The 14,759-nt window shown below is 37.0% G+C and overlaps 1 protein-coding gene across 9 annotated transcripts in view; it reads left to right on the top strand.

Moving 5' to 3' along the window:
• The window catches only part of FBXL4 (F-box and leucine rich repeat protein 4), a 67,019-nt gene that overhangs the window by 45,563 nt on the left and 6,697 nt on the right, over nucleotides 1-14,759 (top strand). For all 9 annotated transcript variants that reach the window (XM_070556720.1, XM_070556717.1, XM_070556722.1 and 6 more), the window contains exon 7: nucleotides 12,498-12,569. In XM_070556720.1, the coding sequence (XP_070412821.1) occupies nucleotides 12,498-12,569 (72 nt within the window). The remainder of the gene's footprint in view (nucleotides 1-12,497; nucleotides 12,570-14,759) is intronic.

The following is a 14,759-nucleotide window of genomic DNA, read 5'->3' as shown; positions in this document are numbered from 1 at the left end:
GACCATGTTTCTTTACTTCTTTACATCTAGTACATAGACTAATGTCTGGTATTCACCGTAGTGAATATATATAGTAGATATTCAGTAAATTCGTGTTGAAATAATGACTGATAGCTATCTCTTATCAATTCATTTTTTCATTATTAGGTAAGTTAGTAAGCATGAGATGAGTTTGTCTTTGTACTGAACATTAAGCAGATGAATGAGTGGATTGGCAACTTGAAAAACTTGTAAGAAAATATTTGAACTGTATTCAGAATTTTTAGCCCTAAAAGATAGTGAAATATAGTTTAATTTCTTTTGTTAGTTTATCTCATGAGATCTTTTTCTTTCTTTACATGTGTTTAGGATTGCTATGAAAAAATCGCTTTATTAGAGAAATAACAAGTGTCATAACACCAACCCCCAAAAAATCACTAAATAAGCTATTTGCAGCATTAGTAGTATACAGTTGTTGAAGTTCAATAGTTGCAGAGCAGTAAACATGTGCCTGGTAAAGAACGAGGTACTGTTACGTTGAAGAGAGAGAGTGGACTGGTATACAGTCAAGTCCAAAGGCTTGCCGGCAGTGCCACACATCTGTGCTTGGTTGGAGAATGGTCTGTACTGGGAAAGCTTTTGAGAGGAGATGACCTTCAAGCTGAGATTTAGGCCCTATTTACTGTGTGATCCCAGAGTAATTAATGGACTGGGTTGGTAAATAGGGTAATTTCCTTTTTACTGAATTTGGTGGATCTTTTAGGGTTACATAGACAACACTTTAGGCAAAAGATGGCAACTTGGAACAGACGGGAAAGAAACTTTAGTTCTATTGTACTTAGTTTCTTTTACCAGCGTGACAAGGAAGTAATTACAGTAGAGTAAGATATATGATGATTAGAAGGACTTTGTCTCAGTCCCTTTGGTCCCTTTTTCTCCATTCACAAGATTCTTATTATGTATCATAAACATCGATTGCAGGCACTTCTTTACCCATATGATGATGTATTTTCATGAGAGGAGGGCTGTGAAAATTTAACTCATTGAATAGATTTTTAAATACTTAGAAGGAAAAACCTTTTATATTGAAATAGTTTCAGACTTACAGAAAAGTTGCATAAAAAGTAAATTCCCCTACTATATGCATGATTTTTTTTCTGAACCATTTGAAAATAAGTAGAAGATATAATTCTCCTTTATCCCTAAAAGGCCATATATCTGTAGCCTACTCTTCAATACTTGTGTAATGGGCTAAATTGTGTCTCCCCAAAATTCATGTGTTGAAGTCCTCACCCCAAGTACCTCACCATGTGACTGTATTTGGAGACAGGCTCTTTAAAGGGCTAATTAAGGTTAAATGAGGTGATTAGCCTGGGCCCTAATGCAATATGACTGGTGTCCTTATAAGAAGATGAAGCTAGGACACAGACACACACAGAGGGAAGACCATATGAAGATAACTGAAGAAGATAGCTAGTTTCAAGCCAAGAGGAGAGGCCTTAGAAGAAACTAACCCTGCTGACGCCTTAATCTCAGGCTTCTAGTCTCCAGAATTGTGAAAAAATCAATTTCCATTGTTTAAGCCACCTCATCTGTGGTTCTTTGTTATGGCAGCCCTAGTGAACTAATACAACTTGTAAGAATGGCATAAGAATAACTTTTTAGCGTATTGCATAAAACGTGTCTTTAAGAGAAGTCCTGTGTATATACTAAGACAATCTAGATTAGTGTTAGAAGTTTGAGCCTGTTAACCTATTCTTTGTTTGCAAAAAAAAAAATCTGGATTCGGGGTTGAGATGGGACATGAAAGGTTGCTCAGTAAGAATGTCATTCTGTTGCTTAGCAGCAGACAAGAAACCAAGAGTGTTTTTTAAAAGTTGGAGTTATAAATGGAACACCTGCATCCAGTTTTGATTGCCTCACTTCAGGAATGATAGAGCATAAATTGAAAGAATCTGAAGAAGTGAGAAAACTGATTATAGGTATTGTGGGGGACTAGTATATGACAGTAATCCATAAGTATGGTTCAGCAACGGTTTACTTGGCCTGCTAGCTCTGGAGGACAGTTTCAAGGACCCCGCTGCCTTTGTCCTCATGAACTGGAAGACAACAAAAGTAGTTGATCTTTACTTCTGCTGGATATCAACTCGCTTCATATTTTTTTTCCTCTGGTGCCAGTTTATTCAGCAGAGTAATTCAGCAGAAGATATATAAGTAAAAATTCATTTCATCCTGTCTGTTGATGAAGGCATCTGGGCTTTCCTACAAAAGATATATAAACTGTCTTTTGAAAACAGTATGATTTGATTTAGTACCATGAATTTCCTTCCCAATACGTAGATAATGGTGGTCTTAGTGCATTCTTTTTTCTTTTTAAAGATTGGCACTCGAGCTCTATCATCTATTGCCAGTCTTCTTTTTTTTCTGCTTCTTCTTCTTCACCCCAAAACCCCCCAGTACATAGTTGTATATTCTAGTTGTAGGTCCCTCTGGTTGTGCCATGTGGGACCTTGCCTCAGCATGGCCTGATGAGCAGTGCTAGGTCCACATCCAGGATCCAAACCGGTGAAACCCTGGGCTGCCGAAGCAGAGCGCACGAACTAACCACTTGGCCACGAGGCCGGTCCCTGCATTCTTATTTGATTTAAAGAACACATTATTCATGTTGGTAAGAAGAAGCAGGCATGGCCTTTCCTTTAATAGAGGCAGTACAGCTAACAAACTCAAATGAAAGGGATGGCCTCTCACCTAACAGAGCCAGTGCTGATAACTAACTAAGACCAAGAGGAGAAATTGAAATAGGAAGAAACTGCTTTGATCACCTAAGTTGACTAATGCAGGCTGTCATTAGCTGTCACCTAAAATACAGTCAATTTCAGACAGATTAATTTAGCTAGATAACATATGAAACAAAAGGATATTAATAATTATTCTTAAATAGAGTCGAGTTAAGATTTTTAATAACTTTTAATATATTTAACTTATTGACTATCAGATACTAAAAGTAACAAACTTTTAAAAAGTCTTTGATATGTCTCCAGGCAAGAATATATCTGTACTTCCCTCTATCCTGATTGGCTTTATAGAAGTTCCGGTGGGAATATGAGGCTTTTGGTTGAGTTGTGTGTGTGTGTGACCTGAGTGTGCGGTTCAGTCAGGGTCAAGAAGCCTGACTTGGCAGTGCACTGAGGTGGTGGTGGGGAGGGTGATCATCTCTTGGAGTTCGGACTCGTTATCCACATTCATGACTGTGACCCATAAACCAGGTATGAGAAATCTACCTGGGAAGGACACCATTCATTAGAGAGAGCTGATGAACACAGTCTCGTACTGTTAGCATGTCACAAGGGAAACCAAATTAGTTATAAGACTTGTTTAGTGAGTTTAGAATGACAACACTGAGAATTAGTTATGTGCCTTAAATGCTTAAAGGCATCAGCACAGAACAGATTGACACCTTCATCTTAACAGGAAGGAAAGAGGTGCTTTTGGAAGAAGATAGATAAAACCTTTGGACCAGTGCACTCTCTTAGCTGGGCATCCTTTAGATGAACAGCGCCAACCAACATATGCCTCAGACTCCTCTTACATGTTGACAGTTCACCCCTGACTCCTCTGAGCAAATGTTCTTCCTTTAGATAGTCAATAAGGTTACTGTAAAATCTAGCTGGTGTGCAAACTGCCATGACTTTTTGACTGCAGATCTCTGCCATCATCCATTATGGGTTGATATGGAAATCGATCAGTTTAGTCATTTGTGAGCAAAGATGTATTCAACTGTATTATTATAGGAGAGATCCACTACCATGGTAAAAAGGGTTCTGAAATGAGACTACAGGGGGAGGTGAATGTGTGTGATTTAGTCTCAGATTTTATTCTATCATACACATGGATTTTTGTAATGTAACAAATTATTTGAACCTTATACTGAAACTTGTAGTATATAGCCAAATTTCTAAGTCTGTGATCTTGAGTAGCTTTAGCCATTTACAGTTAGGTTTAGAGAACTTTCATTTTTTTTCCTTAAAGCCGTGTGTAAGAGCTTTATATTAATTTATGTTCATTTATGATCTTTAACCTTTTCTTTTTAGGGATCAATCAGAAGTTTAACTTTTCCACCACAATGTTGATCTTAAAGTTTAACTTATAAAAGAATATTATTTTCAAGTTATGATTATGTATCAGCACATAACCTATACCATATTGTATATTTAAACTGTATAAAAGAGAACAATTTGTAGTAGATGGTTCAGAGCAAACCTCTGTAAAGTAATTGAATTTAAGCATTTTGGAATGATGATTATTTATTTCTACATAGAGTTAGTTTCAAGCACTTTAAATAGTTCTCAAAATGCTTCAACTTTTATTCTATATTCCCCTCCTCAAATTTATTGAGATTGGAACACTGGGACCAAAAAAAAAAAATTACAGAAAGAGAAATCCATACATATATATGTATTTTAAATTCTAATAATTGAGCGATTGTGTTCTTAGGATTTCTTTGGTGGTATTTGTTATGCAAATTTATGAATTTTCATTTAGCAAATATGCTTTTATAAAATCAGGTCTCATTACTTGTAGATATTGCTCTGATGTGTTTGAAATATATCATGATCAGTGAAAGTACATTTGTTTGTTCTTAGGTGATGTCACTAGTCTATATTTTAGCTAACGTATGTCTGTAGTATATAAACTCATTGTATGTTCCTTTAATATGCTTTCTAGGAACCATGTTTCAGCGTGGAGAATGCTGATGTAGAATCCTACCTTCCTATATTAAGTGTTATAATTAAAGGAAGCATTCTTTATTAAAGATAAGCAATAATTAATTTTTAACTGAGCAAAAAAAGTCATAAACTAGTTATAACAACTATAAACCTGTATTAATGTTAAATAGTGAACAGAATACTGCATACGTTGATTATACAAAGTCTCACTATGTTATTGAAATATACATAATGTATGCATAAATATAACTCTTACTAAGCTGTAAATCTGGACTGTCTAAAACTTATATGTGAGTATAATAAACCTCAGTTATCATTTTATTAAGTATTTTTGCTTAGCACTTTAGACGTCTGGAGGATGGGAGGTTCTGATGTTTATGGGTAGTATCTCTTAAAAAGCTGTTAATGAAAATTTGAATTTCTACCTTTTTTTTTCACCTCAGTAGATTTCCTTGTAACAAGTAGAGGCATTGATAATAATTCTCTATAGCTTATAGTTATCCATTAGATTCTGAAGCTGCTTAACAGGGTTAGTAGGTAGATTTTAGGTGGAATACAAAAGGATTCTTTCTTTATGATCATATATTCTACTACTAGATGCCAGCATTCACCTAGGGCATGTTTTGATAATTCTATAGAAGAAATTAACATGGATCCAGTCACTTCTTAGTGAATTCCTTTCCACAGAGATTTAAATAAGGTTGGCCTTTGTTTAAAAATTACAGACTCATTTGAAATGAATCTGCTGCCTTCCATTATTAAAGCTTCTAACTATTAAACTTGTATTTTAATTTTATAGAATTATTCTTGTGCTTCTATTCAGTTTCACAAAACAAACCAGCAGAATCTGTGTGGACTTGGAGATCTAAAAGATACCTTAGGTCTTAATAAGAAGTTCCTAAAATTTTTCACTTTTTATTTCTGAATACCTTTTTCATAGTACACTTAATCATGTAGCTTTAGTGCACCTATTTGTGTGTTCTAGATGTGCAGAAGTGCTGCAAGTACTCATTATGGCAGAATTACTCTCTTAAGCAGAGGTGGGCCAACTTTTTTTGCGAAGGGCCAGATAGTAAATCTTTTAGGCCTTGTAGGCCATATGGTCATTGTCACAGCTACTCATCCCTGCTGGTGTAGTGTGAAAACAGCCTTAGACAATACATAAATGAACGGGTGTGCCTTTGTTCCAATAAAACTTTATTTACAAAAACAGGCCGTGGGCTGGATTTGGCCTGTGGGCAGTAGTTTGCCAACTTCTCCTCTAAACCACTGAGCCTGTGGTCTCTCCAAAATCAGGACCTTTTATATCTGGAAATGAAGAGTTAGTTTCTCCTCTTTGTTTTAGTATCAATTGCAGTACTTTAATTCTGAATATTAACAGCATAGAGAAAGGATATCCTAAAGATATTCTAGGAGGAAACTGGGTAAAAGGATTTAGAGAGATTGCATACCAATCTATAGACCTTGTTCTACCAACCTTGGTACACCCTCAGCCTCTGGCTTATCATGAGCTCTGCTGGAGAAAGTCATGAAACTGTTAACCTCTACTTGCTCACCTCAGTGCTACCTGTCAGCCCTTTTATTTATCTCTGTCTGACTCCTTGTTACATTCCTCACAGCATCTCTTCCAAGGTCGTCCTTGTTTCCTTTAGCCATCACCTCCGTCCCCTTATATCTTGGTCTCAACATTTGATCTCACATCTCTTATTTAGCAAAGATGTGTGATATTGTTCAGCATGCATATCTTTGTTCTATATTAGTTCCTTCTTTAAGGTGGGAATGAAAAATGATAATTCTCTCTACTATTAAATGAACTTTAATTCCCAATTTAATGGGCAGACTATAGTTATTATAAAATATTTGCCTGATTAAGTATAGTATCCATGTGTTGCTCTTTTACAATTTGAAATTCCTCCAGCATACATCTACCTTTACTCAAAATGTTTTCTAGATGTATAATTATGAGAATCTTAATTCAAAAGTGAGTTAAGTCTATGCCTTAAAGTTACATACAATCTTTAAGAGGGACAGTAACCAATAGATACAGCTCCTCTAAGGAACAGTCCAAGAGGTTAATATGGTGTTCTCAACAACAAATATTTTTTGTCCTACTCTTATTTTTAACTAGAAGGACTGATTCAACATGGAATAAATGTCAAACTATATCAAGAGGATCTCATTGTCCCAGTATGGGAGTAATTGGTTAGAGCTAGACTGACAGTGTTGGATGGCTGGCCAAGCCACCCCGGGGGTTGGATGGAAATCTGAGAGAAAGGAGGGATTTGGGCCTGGGCAGATATACCAAAAGGTATATAGTGACCTGGCATTGGCCGCACCTCATGGTCAGACTGAGCCAAGCCTCCTTCTGGTTCTGCAGTATGCCCAGCACCACTGCAGAGCACGACCACTGCACTTTCAATAGAAGTCCGGTTCTGGATGGGGGCAGTCTGCAAGACCCATAGACAGGGAAGAAGAAAAAGAGTGAGGTCAGCACATGGGAGTTCAAAGAAGTAAATGAAAGCATCTTTTTAAAGAGAAAAGAAATCATGGAACATTAATAGGCTAAAACAGCAAGAACAAGTAGTAAAAAAAATCTAGGAAATAAATGACAGTCATTGTAATAAAAAAATAAGTTCATAAATCCTTAATTGGATATAGAGAGAATTCCTAAATTAGAAGAGAGGTCTGAGGAATGTACTTAAATTTGTAAAAGTTTTGAATGTCAGGCACCACTGAAGTAGTTTATTTGTTATGTATATATATGTATAAACTCAATCCTCATAGCAATAGCCTTAATAAATATATTGTGCCTACTATGTGCCAGTCACTGTATTATTTATCTATTGTTGTGTATCAATTGCCCCAAAACGTAATGGCTTAAAACATCCTGCGTTCATGATCTCACTCGGTTTCTTAGGTCAGGATTCTGGGAGCGGTTTGGCTGGGTAGTTTTTCTTGGGGTCTCTAATAAGGTTGCGGCCAAGTTGTTGCTGGGGCTGCCCTTGTCTTAGGGCCTGACTGCAGCTGAAGGATCAGCTTCCAAGGTCACACGTGGCTATTGGCAGAGTTCCTCTTTAGTGTTTCTACATAGGCCTCTCCGTTGGCTGCCTGAGTGTCCTCATGACATGGCAGCTGACTTTGCCTGAGCGAGCACTGGAGGAGAGAGGAACCCAAGAGGAGCCACAGCCCGTTTGTAACCGTATTAGAGTTCTACAGAGAAACAGATATGAGGACATGTGTATGTGTGTGTGTGTGTGTGTGTGGCTTTATTATAAGGAGCTAGCTCGTGTGATAATGGAAGCTGGCAAGTCCCAAGTCCTACAGGGTGAGTCGGCAAGCTGGGGACCCAGGAGAGCCAATGGTGTGGTGCAGTCCAAGTCCGAAGGCCTGAGAACCAGTAGAGCCAATGGTGTGGTTCCAGTTTGATGGCTGGCAGACCTGAGATCCAGGAAGAGCTGATGTTTCCGTTGCAGTCTGAGGTCAGGAGAAGCTGATGTCCCAGTTTGAAGCAGGAAGAATTCTCTGTTACTTGGGGGAGAGTCAGCCTTTTGTTCTCTTTAGGTCTTTGACTGATCGGATGAGGACCACCCACAATATGGAGAAATCTGCTTTACTCTGCCTACTGATTTAAATATTAATCCCATCCCAAAACACCCTCCTATAAACACCCAGAATAATGGTTGAACAAAAATATGGGCACAGCATGGCTCAGTCAAGTGAGCCATGACACTCAAGACACATGAAATTAACCATCACAATAACCTAACATACCATCATACCATTCTGCTCTGTTCTGTTTGTTAGAGATAAGTAAGTCCAGCCCACACTCAAAGGGAGAGGAATTAATCTCCACCTCTGGAAGGAAGAAGTACAGAATAATTTGTGGACATATTTTTTAAACTGCTCTAGGCACTGGTACTTAGGAGACTCCAGGGTTCATTTAGTAGGAGTTCCAAAAGAAAAAAAATGGAAGGCATGATAGAGAAGCAAAAATTGAAGAGGGAAATGTTAAGAATCTTCATCTTTCATGAAGAACGATGCAAGTCTTCAAATCAAGTGTTCACTCAGGATACTAAACAGAATAAATGAAAGTAAATCTTTATCTAGACATACTTGTGATGAAATTGTAGAATATAATACACAAATGGATAAGAGCTGTCAGAGAGAAAAGACATTCCTTGCAGAAGAAGACAATTAGACTGACAGTGGACTTCTTACCAAACAGTAGAGGCTAGTGAGTAATGGAGTGATACTTTCAAAGTGATGAGAGAAGATAGTTACCCTAAAGTTTTCAGCCTGGCTCAACTTTCATTCAAGATTCAGGGGAAGTATAAAGACTAAAGTTACTCACCTTCCCTTGACTCCAGTTCCTTGTGTGTAGTGGGAATAATGGTATCTCTTTATAGGTTATTATCTGCTCTGTTTACTGATGTATCCCAGTGCCTGGACACTGCCTGACACATAGTAGGCATTCAATAAAGATTTATTGAGTGAGTAAACGACTGAACAGGGTTGTTGTGAAGATTAAACATATGAACACTAGGGTTGTTGTGAGGATGAAGATGTATGTATAAAGAATTTACAGCAGTGCCTGACATATTAGCTACTTGGTAAATGTCATTGTTGTTAAGATTTTGCCACTCAGGGACACTCGTGAAGAGAACTATTAAAAATATTCTTCAAAAAGAAGAAAAATTCCGTAAGAAGGTATCAGATGTAATAAGCAATTATGACACAGAAATTGATAAAATGCCAGTAAATTAAAATAATGACTATCGAGGAAGAAGAAAAACCTAATCTTTTTGTATTATTTTTAAAAAGGTAAACTAAAATCTTTAAGGTGATTCTAAAATTCATTTGAAAGCACAAAGGGCCAAGAATCAGCTAAGGGAGTTTTGAAGAATGAGGAAAGCATATTTTTCTTACTAGAATTATAGACTTATTACAAACTATAATAATTAAGACTGAAGGATTGGTGCCGAGAAAAGCAAATAGACCAGTGAAACAAAATGACCCAGAAAATAGACTCACACATATACAGAAACTTGGTTTCTGACAGGAAGCATCACAAATCAGTGGATAAGGTAGAATCTTCAATAAATTGAACAGGGACAAGTGGTTATTCTTAAGGAAAAAAAATGAAATTTGATATCCTACCATGTATAAAAATCAATTCCAGTTGGGTTAAAAACCCAAGTGTAAAAAAAATAACTTTAAAGCTGTCATTAAAAAAAAAATAGAAGAATATTCTTCTTTGGGTAAAGAGGGACTTTCTAGAAAAGACAACAGAGTACAAACATAAAGGGGAAAAAAAGATTGATGTGACTATATTAAAATCTAAAGTTTCGTGTCTCAGAAGATTCTGTAAACAAAGCAAAAAGACAAGTCTCAGATTTAGAGATGATATTTGTAATGGATATAACTGACAAAGATTGGTATCCAGGATAAAAAAGACTTCCTACAGGTCAAGAAGGAAGAAACAGCCTAATGGAAAAATCATCAAAGCATATGATTAAGCAATTTCTAGAGCAGGAAATATGAGTGGCCCATAAACATTTGCAAAGATCTTCAACCCCATTAGTAATCATACTAATAAACATTATCCCACTCCATACTCATCAGATAGGCAGACATTAGAAAGGGTGAAAAGACTATACAGTGGCAAAGATGTGGGGACCCAGCATTCTTACACTGTGGTGGGAGCATCAATTGACACAAGCACTCAGGAGAGCTATTTTGCAGAATCGAATAGTCAGAGCATACCTAAACACCTGGAAATTCTTCCTCTGCTATGTGCTCTAGAGAAATACTCTTCTATAAATGCATGGGAAGCACATATGAGAATGTTTAGTCTAACATTCTTTGTTATGGTAAAACTCTAAAGTAAATATCAAATGAGAGTGTATATTGTATGTTTGCATAACAGAATAGTATACAGCAGTTAAAAAGTTGGTGGACTAAAGCCGTGAATATCAACATGGACAATTCCCTCAAAGATACTGTTGAGGAAGATGCAGAAGTGTATGCACACTGTAATACCATGTATGTAAAAACCCTGTGGGACAATATTATATGCTATTTATGTATCCATAATGTATAGTAAACTTGCATAATTTTCAAGCATGTTTTTTAAACACTGAGTCAAGATAAACGTTACCTCTGAGGAAGTATATGAATGGTTGGAGGGGTGCTCAAATAGAATAGGATGAGCAAAGAAGGCAAAATGTTAAGATTTGATAAATCTGAGTTATGGCTACATGGATGTTCATTATTTTAGACTCTATACTTGTTTGTCTGTTTCAAATTCTTCATTGTAAGTAATTTAAAAACAAATTACCAAACAGGTTCCATGAATGAAATGTGTGTATTTTTTTTTAATTTCATTCTCTAATATGTTCTGGATCTTGCTCATGGGAAAATCTTATAAAATAACCTTGTTATAAGGATCTGGTACTTTAATAAAAACAAACCTAACGTCATTTTCCCATCTGGTAGTAAGTTAAAATAGCTAAGTTTTAGTTTGGAGAATCTGAAAATTAACTTATGTGCATATACCTCATCTAATGTCAGATTTCTGAGTGCTACATGGGATTGTCTTGTAAATATTATAAGTTGTGTTGAAAATTAAGCATAAAATCAAGTAGACATTTATTTTTTGCTTAAATTTAAAGAAGTGCTGACAGGGAAACAGTCTTAAGTCCAGTATTGTCCTAGGACCTATTAGAACTATTATTATTTTATTTTTGCCTTAACTAAGTTTATTTATCTGAAATACTTTATTTTCTCAATGAGAATCTTATCTAGAGTTTGTACAAATGTTCTGTATTGTCATTGACACCTCCTTCATCCCCTTCCCAACTGATACTTTTCTGTTTCTGATCACTTGTAACAGATTAAACAGAGTTTCTGTAATATCATCTTAATTTGGTTAGATATGATTTAGTTCAAATGTTTAGAAAGAAATTTTGCCACATAAGTTTGGATAGTTTTTTTCTCAATTTGTAAAAGAAAAACCATAAATTTGAGTGTTTTGCACTGTTTGTTTTTGACAATTTTTCATGGCAAGCATGTTATCAAATGAAATTATGACTGTTTAGAAATATTTTAGGTACCGTGGTTATGGAGCAGTGTAGCGTCCCTTTCAGTTTCTTTAGTGGTGAGACCGTTTTCATTGTGCAGGATAGATGGGCTTAAATGGCAGGAACATGACTAGAAAGTGCACATTGTGTATATTTCAGTCGGCATGTTGCTAGTGACAGGTGCTCAATGGTTGTTGGTATCCTTGTCAGCAGAGAGAATCCTTTGACATTAAAGTCACCAGCGCAGTCCTGATTTGGGGTGACTCTATTGGCAGTTCCATCAGGCTGCAGCTGATCAGCGAATGTCAGAGCTGCCTCTGTTCTTCAGAGTGTCACCAGCCCTCTGTGGGTGTTTTGGAGGGAGGGGTTGTTTAGCTTGTCTCGTTGTTCAGTCCTAACCAGACTTCCAAATTGCTTACCTCTGGGAAATGAACTGAGAGGTCAGAGGGAATATAGGTGTGTTTATGGCATGCAAAACCATATACAAAGTGACGGCTTACATGGGGACTTGTAATGATTACCTTGACTCCAAGCTAATCAATGGCAGGAGCACTGGGGACTCATTAAATGGCATTTGTGGTGTCTGTAACGTAGGTTTTGAGCTCTATTTCAGGAAAAGCAGTGACAGCCTTTAATGTCTAATTGACCTCTTCTCTTTGTTTCACTTTCTTTCACTTTTCACGTTTGCCTCTGATGTGGTCCCTGATGGCAGCAAACTGCGCTGCTCAGCATTTTGAACTTCTGCTCAGAGCTTCAGCACCTCAGTTTGGGTAGTTGTGTCATGGTAAGTGTTTAAAAATTCTTTTCACTCAATCACTTTTTCTCTTTCTTTCCATGGGTGAATTTAATCCTGAGCCACCCCACCCCGCCCCCACCCACAACTTTTCAGGTTTATGGTTCACTACTGTGTACCCCACTTTCAAGTATTTTTCTTAAATCAGAGAATATGTCTGTGGAACATTGACATTATTTATCTGTGAGAGCAAGGAAAGAATACAGTGTGGTGGAAAGAGTTCGGTTCTGCCTCAAGGCAGATGTTATCTCAGACAAGCTATTTACCTCTCTGGATTTCTTTACAAAATAAGATATCCATCATACCCAAATGCCAGCAGTTCAGTAAGTTTTCACAAAGCCAATTTTAGTTTTTAAGTTCTGAGGTTATTTCCTGGAAATGCTGATGATAGTAGATAGGTTTATTTTTGTTTGTTTCACTGTTCTTTCTGGGTAAGATAAAAAGATGGACACCCTATGTCAGAACTCAGATCGTTTTGAAATGTTACTGGTCTGTGAAATCCAAAAGCCCAGGGACTATTGAACTACATAGTCTTTAAAGTCCTCCCAGATTTAAAATTATGATTTTATGTGCCATTGAAAGAGCTCATGGGATAAGTCAAGTCTTTTTTACATGGCTTGTGAATACTATTGAGACTCAAGGAACAATAAAACTCGTGTGTGTGCATGCACGTATACGGACCCTCACAGGAAATGCATCTCCCAGTATAACTGACGGTGGAGCAGTCCATTCCTCTTCATTCCTTACCCCTTCAAAGCAGAAACCATTCCAGTTTTGCATCCTTTTTTTAGAAAGACCTGAATAAGCAGGATGCTTGCAAGATCAGAGAATTTCTTCTGGTGCCCTATGCTTGGATTCAACCTAAAATAGATCGCATTTGAGCACCTTTTTGAGCTCAACACTGGCTTTAGAGATGCCCCAAGATTTGGCAGTGTGGGCTAGAGAGGCCTGTTCTAATGACACATTTATCTCCATGTCTCCATGGTTTTTAATCCTGATCGCTAGCCTGATTAAACCCCAAGTATGGGCTCAGGCCCTCTCCTGTCTCTGGAAACAATCTTGGGAGCCCAGTAACTCAGCGTTAGGTTTTCCTTACTTATGGTCAAATTCTTACCATAGCAAGCCATTTCATGGGCTTCTATTGGGTCCCTCCAGTGGCTCTTCTATAAGGGCCCTGTGACATTTGATGGCACTTTCTGTGACAACAAACCAGCCAATTACTGCCACTTGGATCTTTACTTATTGCTAGCCTCCCCTCTCTAGATTGTTAAGGACCTTTTTTAACTTTGGCTAGAAGTACCTTATTCTGCCTCTTATTTACCTCCCCTTAAAATGGGGCAGCATTCTCTAGAAAGCAGGTCTCTGGCCACAGTCACTTTAGAGTTGGAATTATATATATATGTTTATAGTTGGAATTAGGTGTATTTCAAGTCAACATTTTCCAGAGTTGACCCCTGGATCATTAGTCCTAAAAGATATTAACTTAATAAAAGATGTATATGGGCTGGGGAGAGGGTGAGTAGGGTTTCCTGGTCAAAATTAGGAAATGAGGCTACTTATGTCCTCCTAGAGTTTTCAGTGGTATGTCCTACAGCAAAGAAACTGTTTGCCTTTGCTTAAACCAGTCTTTTCCAACTTTACCTGACTACCGAATTCATTTTTTCATTTTATATCTATTAATATGTACTATATTATGGGAAAGACTACTTTAGGTAAATAGACTATTTTTGAAATTAAAGTATGTAGTTACCAGTAAAGTATTGTTACCATTGATATTTGTTTGCCAGGAAATGAGGTTTTAAGGACTTGACATTGAAGTTCAGAAATACTGCTATTACCGAAACCGCCACTAACATAAAGATTGAAACATTGTCCAGGGTTCACCAGGACAGTAACACAGACAGCTCTTGGTCGATATTTTAGTACCATGTTTATTTCAGTTTCTTTCCTGTTAATTGACCAAAAGACAAGATGATTCGTTTGATATTTTATTTTTGACTATCAAAATAATAGCAATCAGAATCATGGGTTATGTAAAGTTTTTAAATTGCTTCTTTCTAAAAAAGCTAATTGGCTACACTGCTTATCAAAGCTATGGTTTTGTGTTGTTTGGGTACACTCACCTAGATAGTTCCATTCCCCCAATCTGTTTCTCCGGTCTTCTACTTGATTCTACATACA

Source organism: Equus przewalskii, chromosome 9 (genome assembly GCF_037783145.1).
Source record: "Equus przewalskii isolate Varuska chromosome 9, EquPr2, whole genome shotgun sequence".
NCBI lineage: Eukaryota > Metazoa > Chordata > Mammalia > Perissodactyla > Equidae > Equus > Equus przewalskii.
The sequence above is the reverse complement of the archived record's forward strand: the minus strand, read 5'-3'. Positions and strand labels throughout refer to the sequence as shown.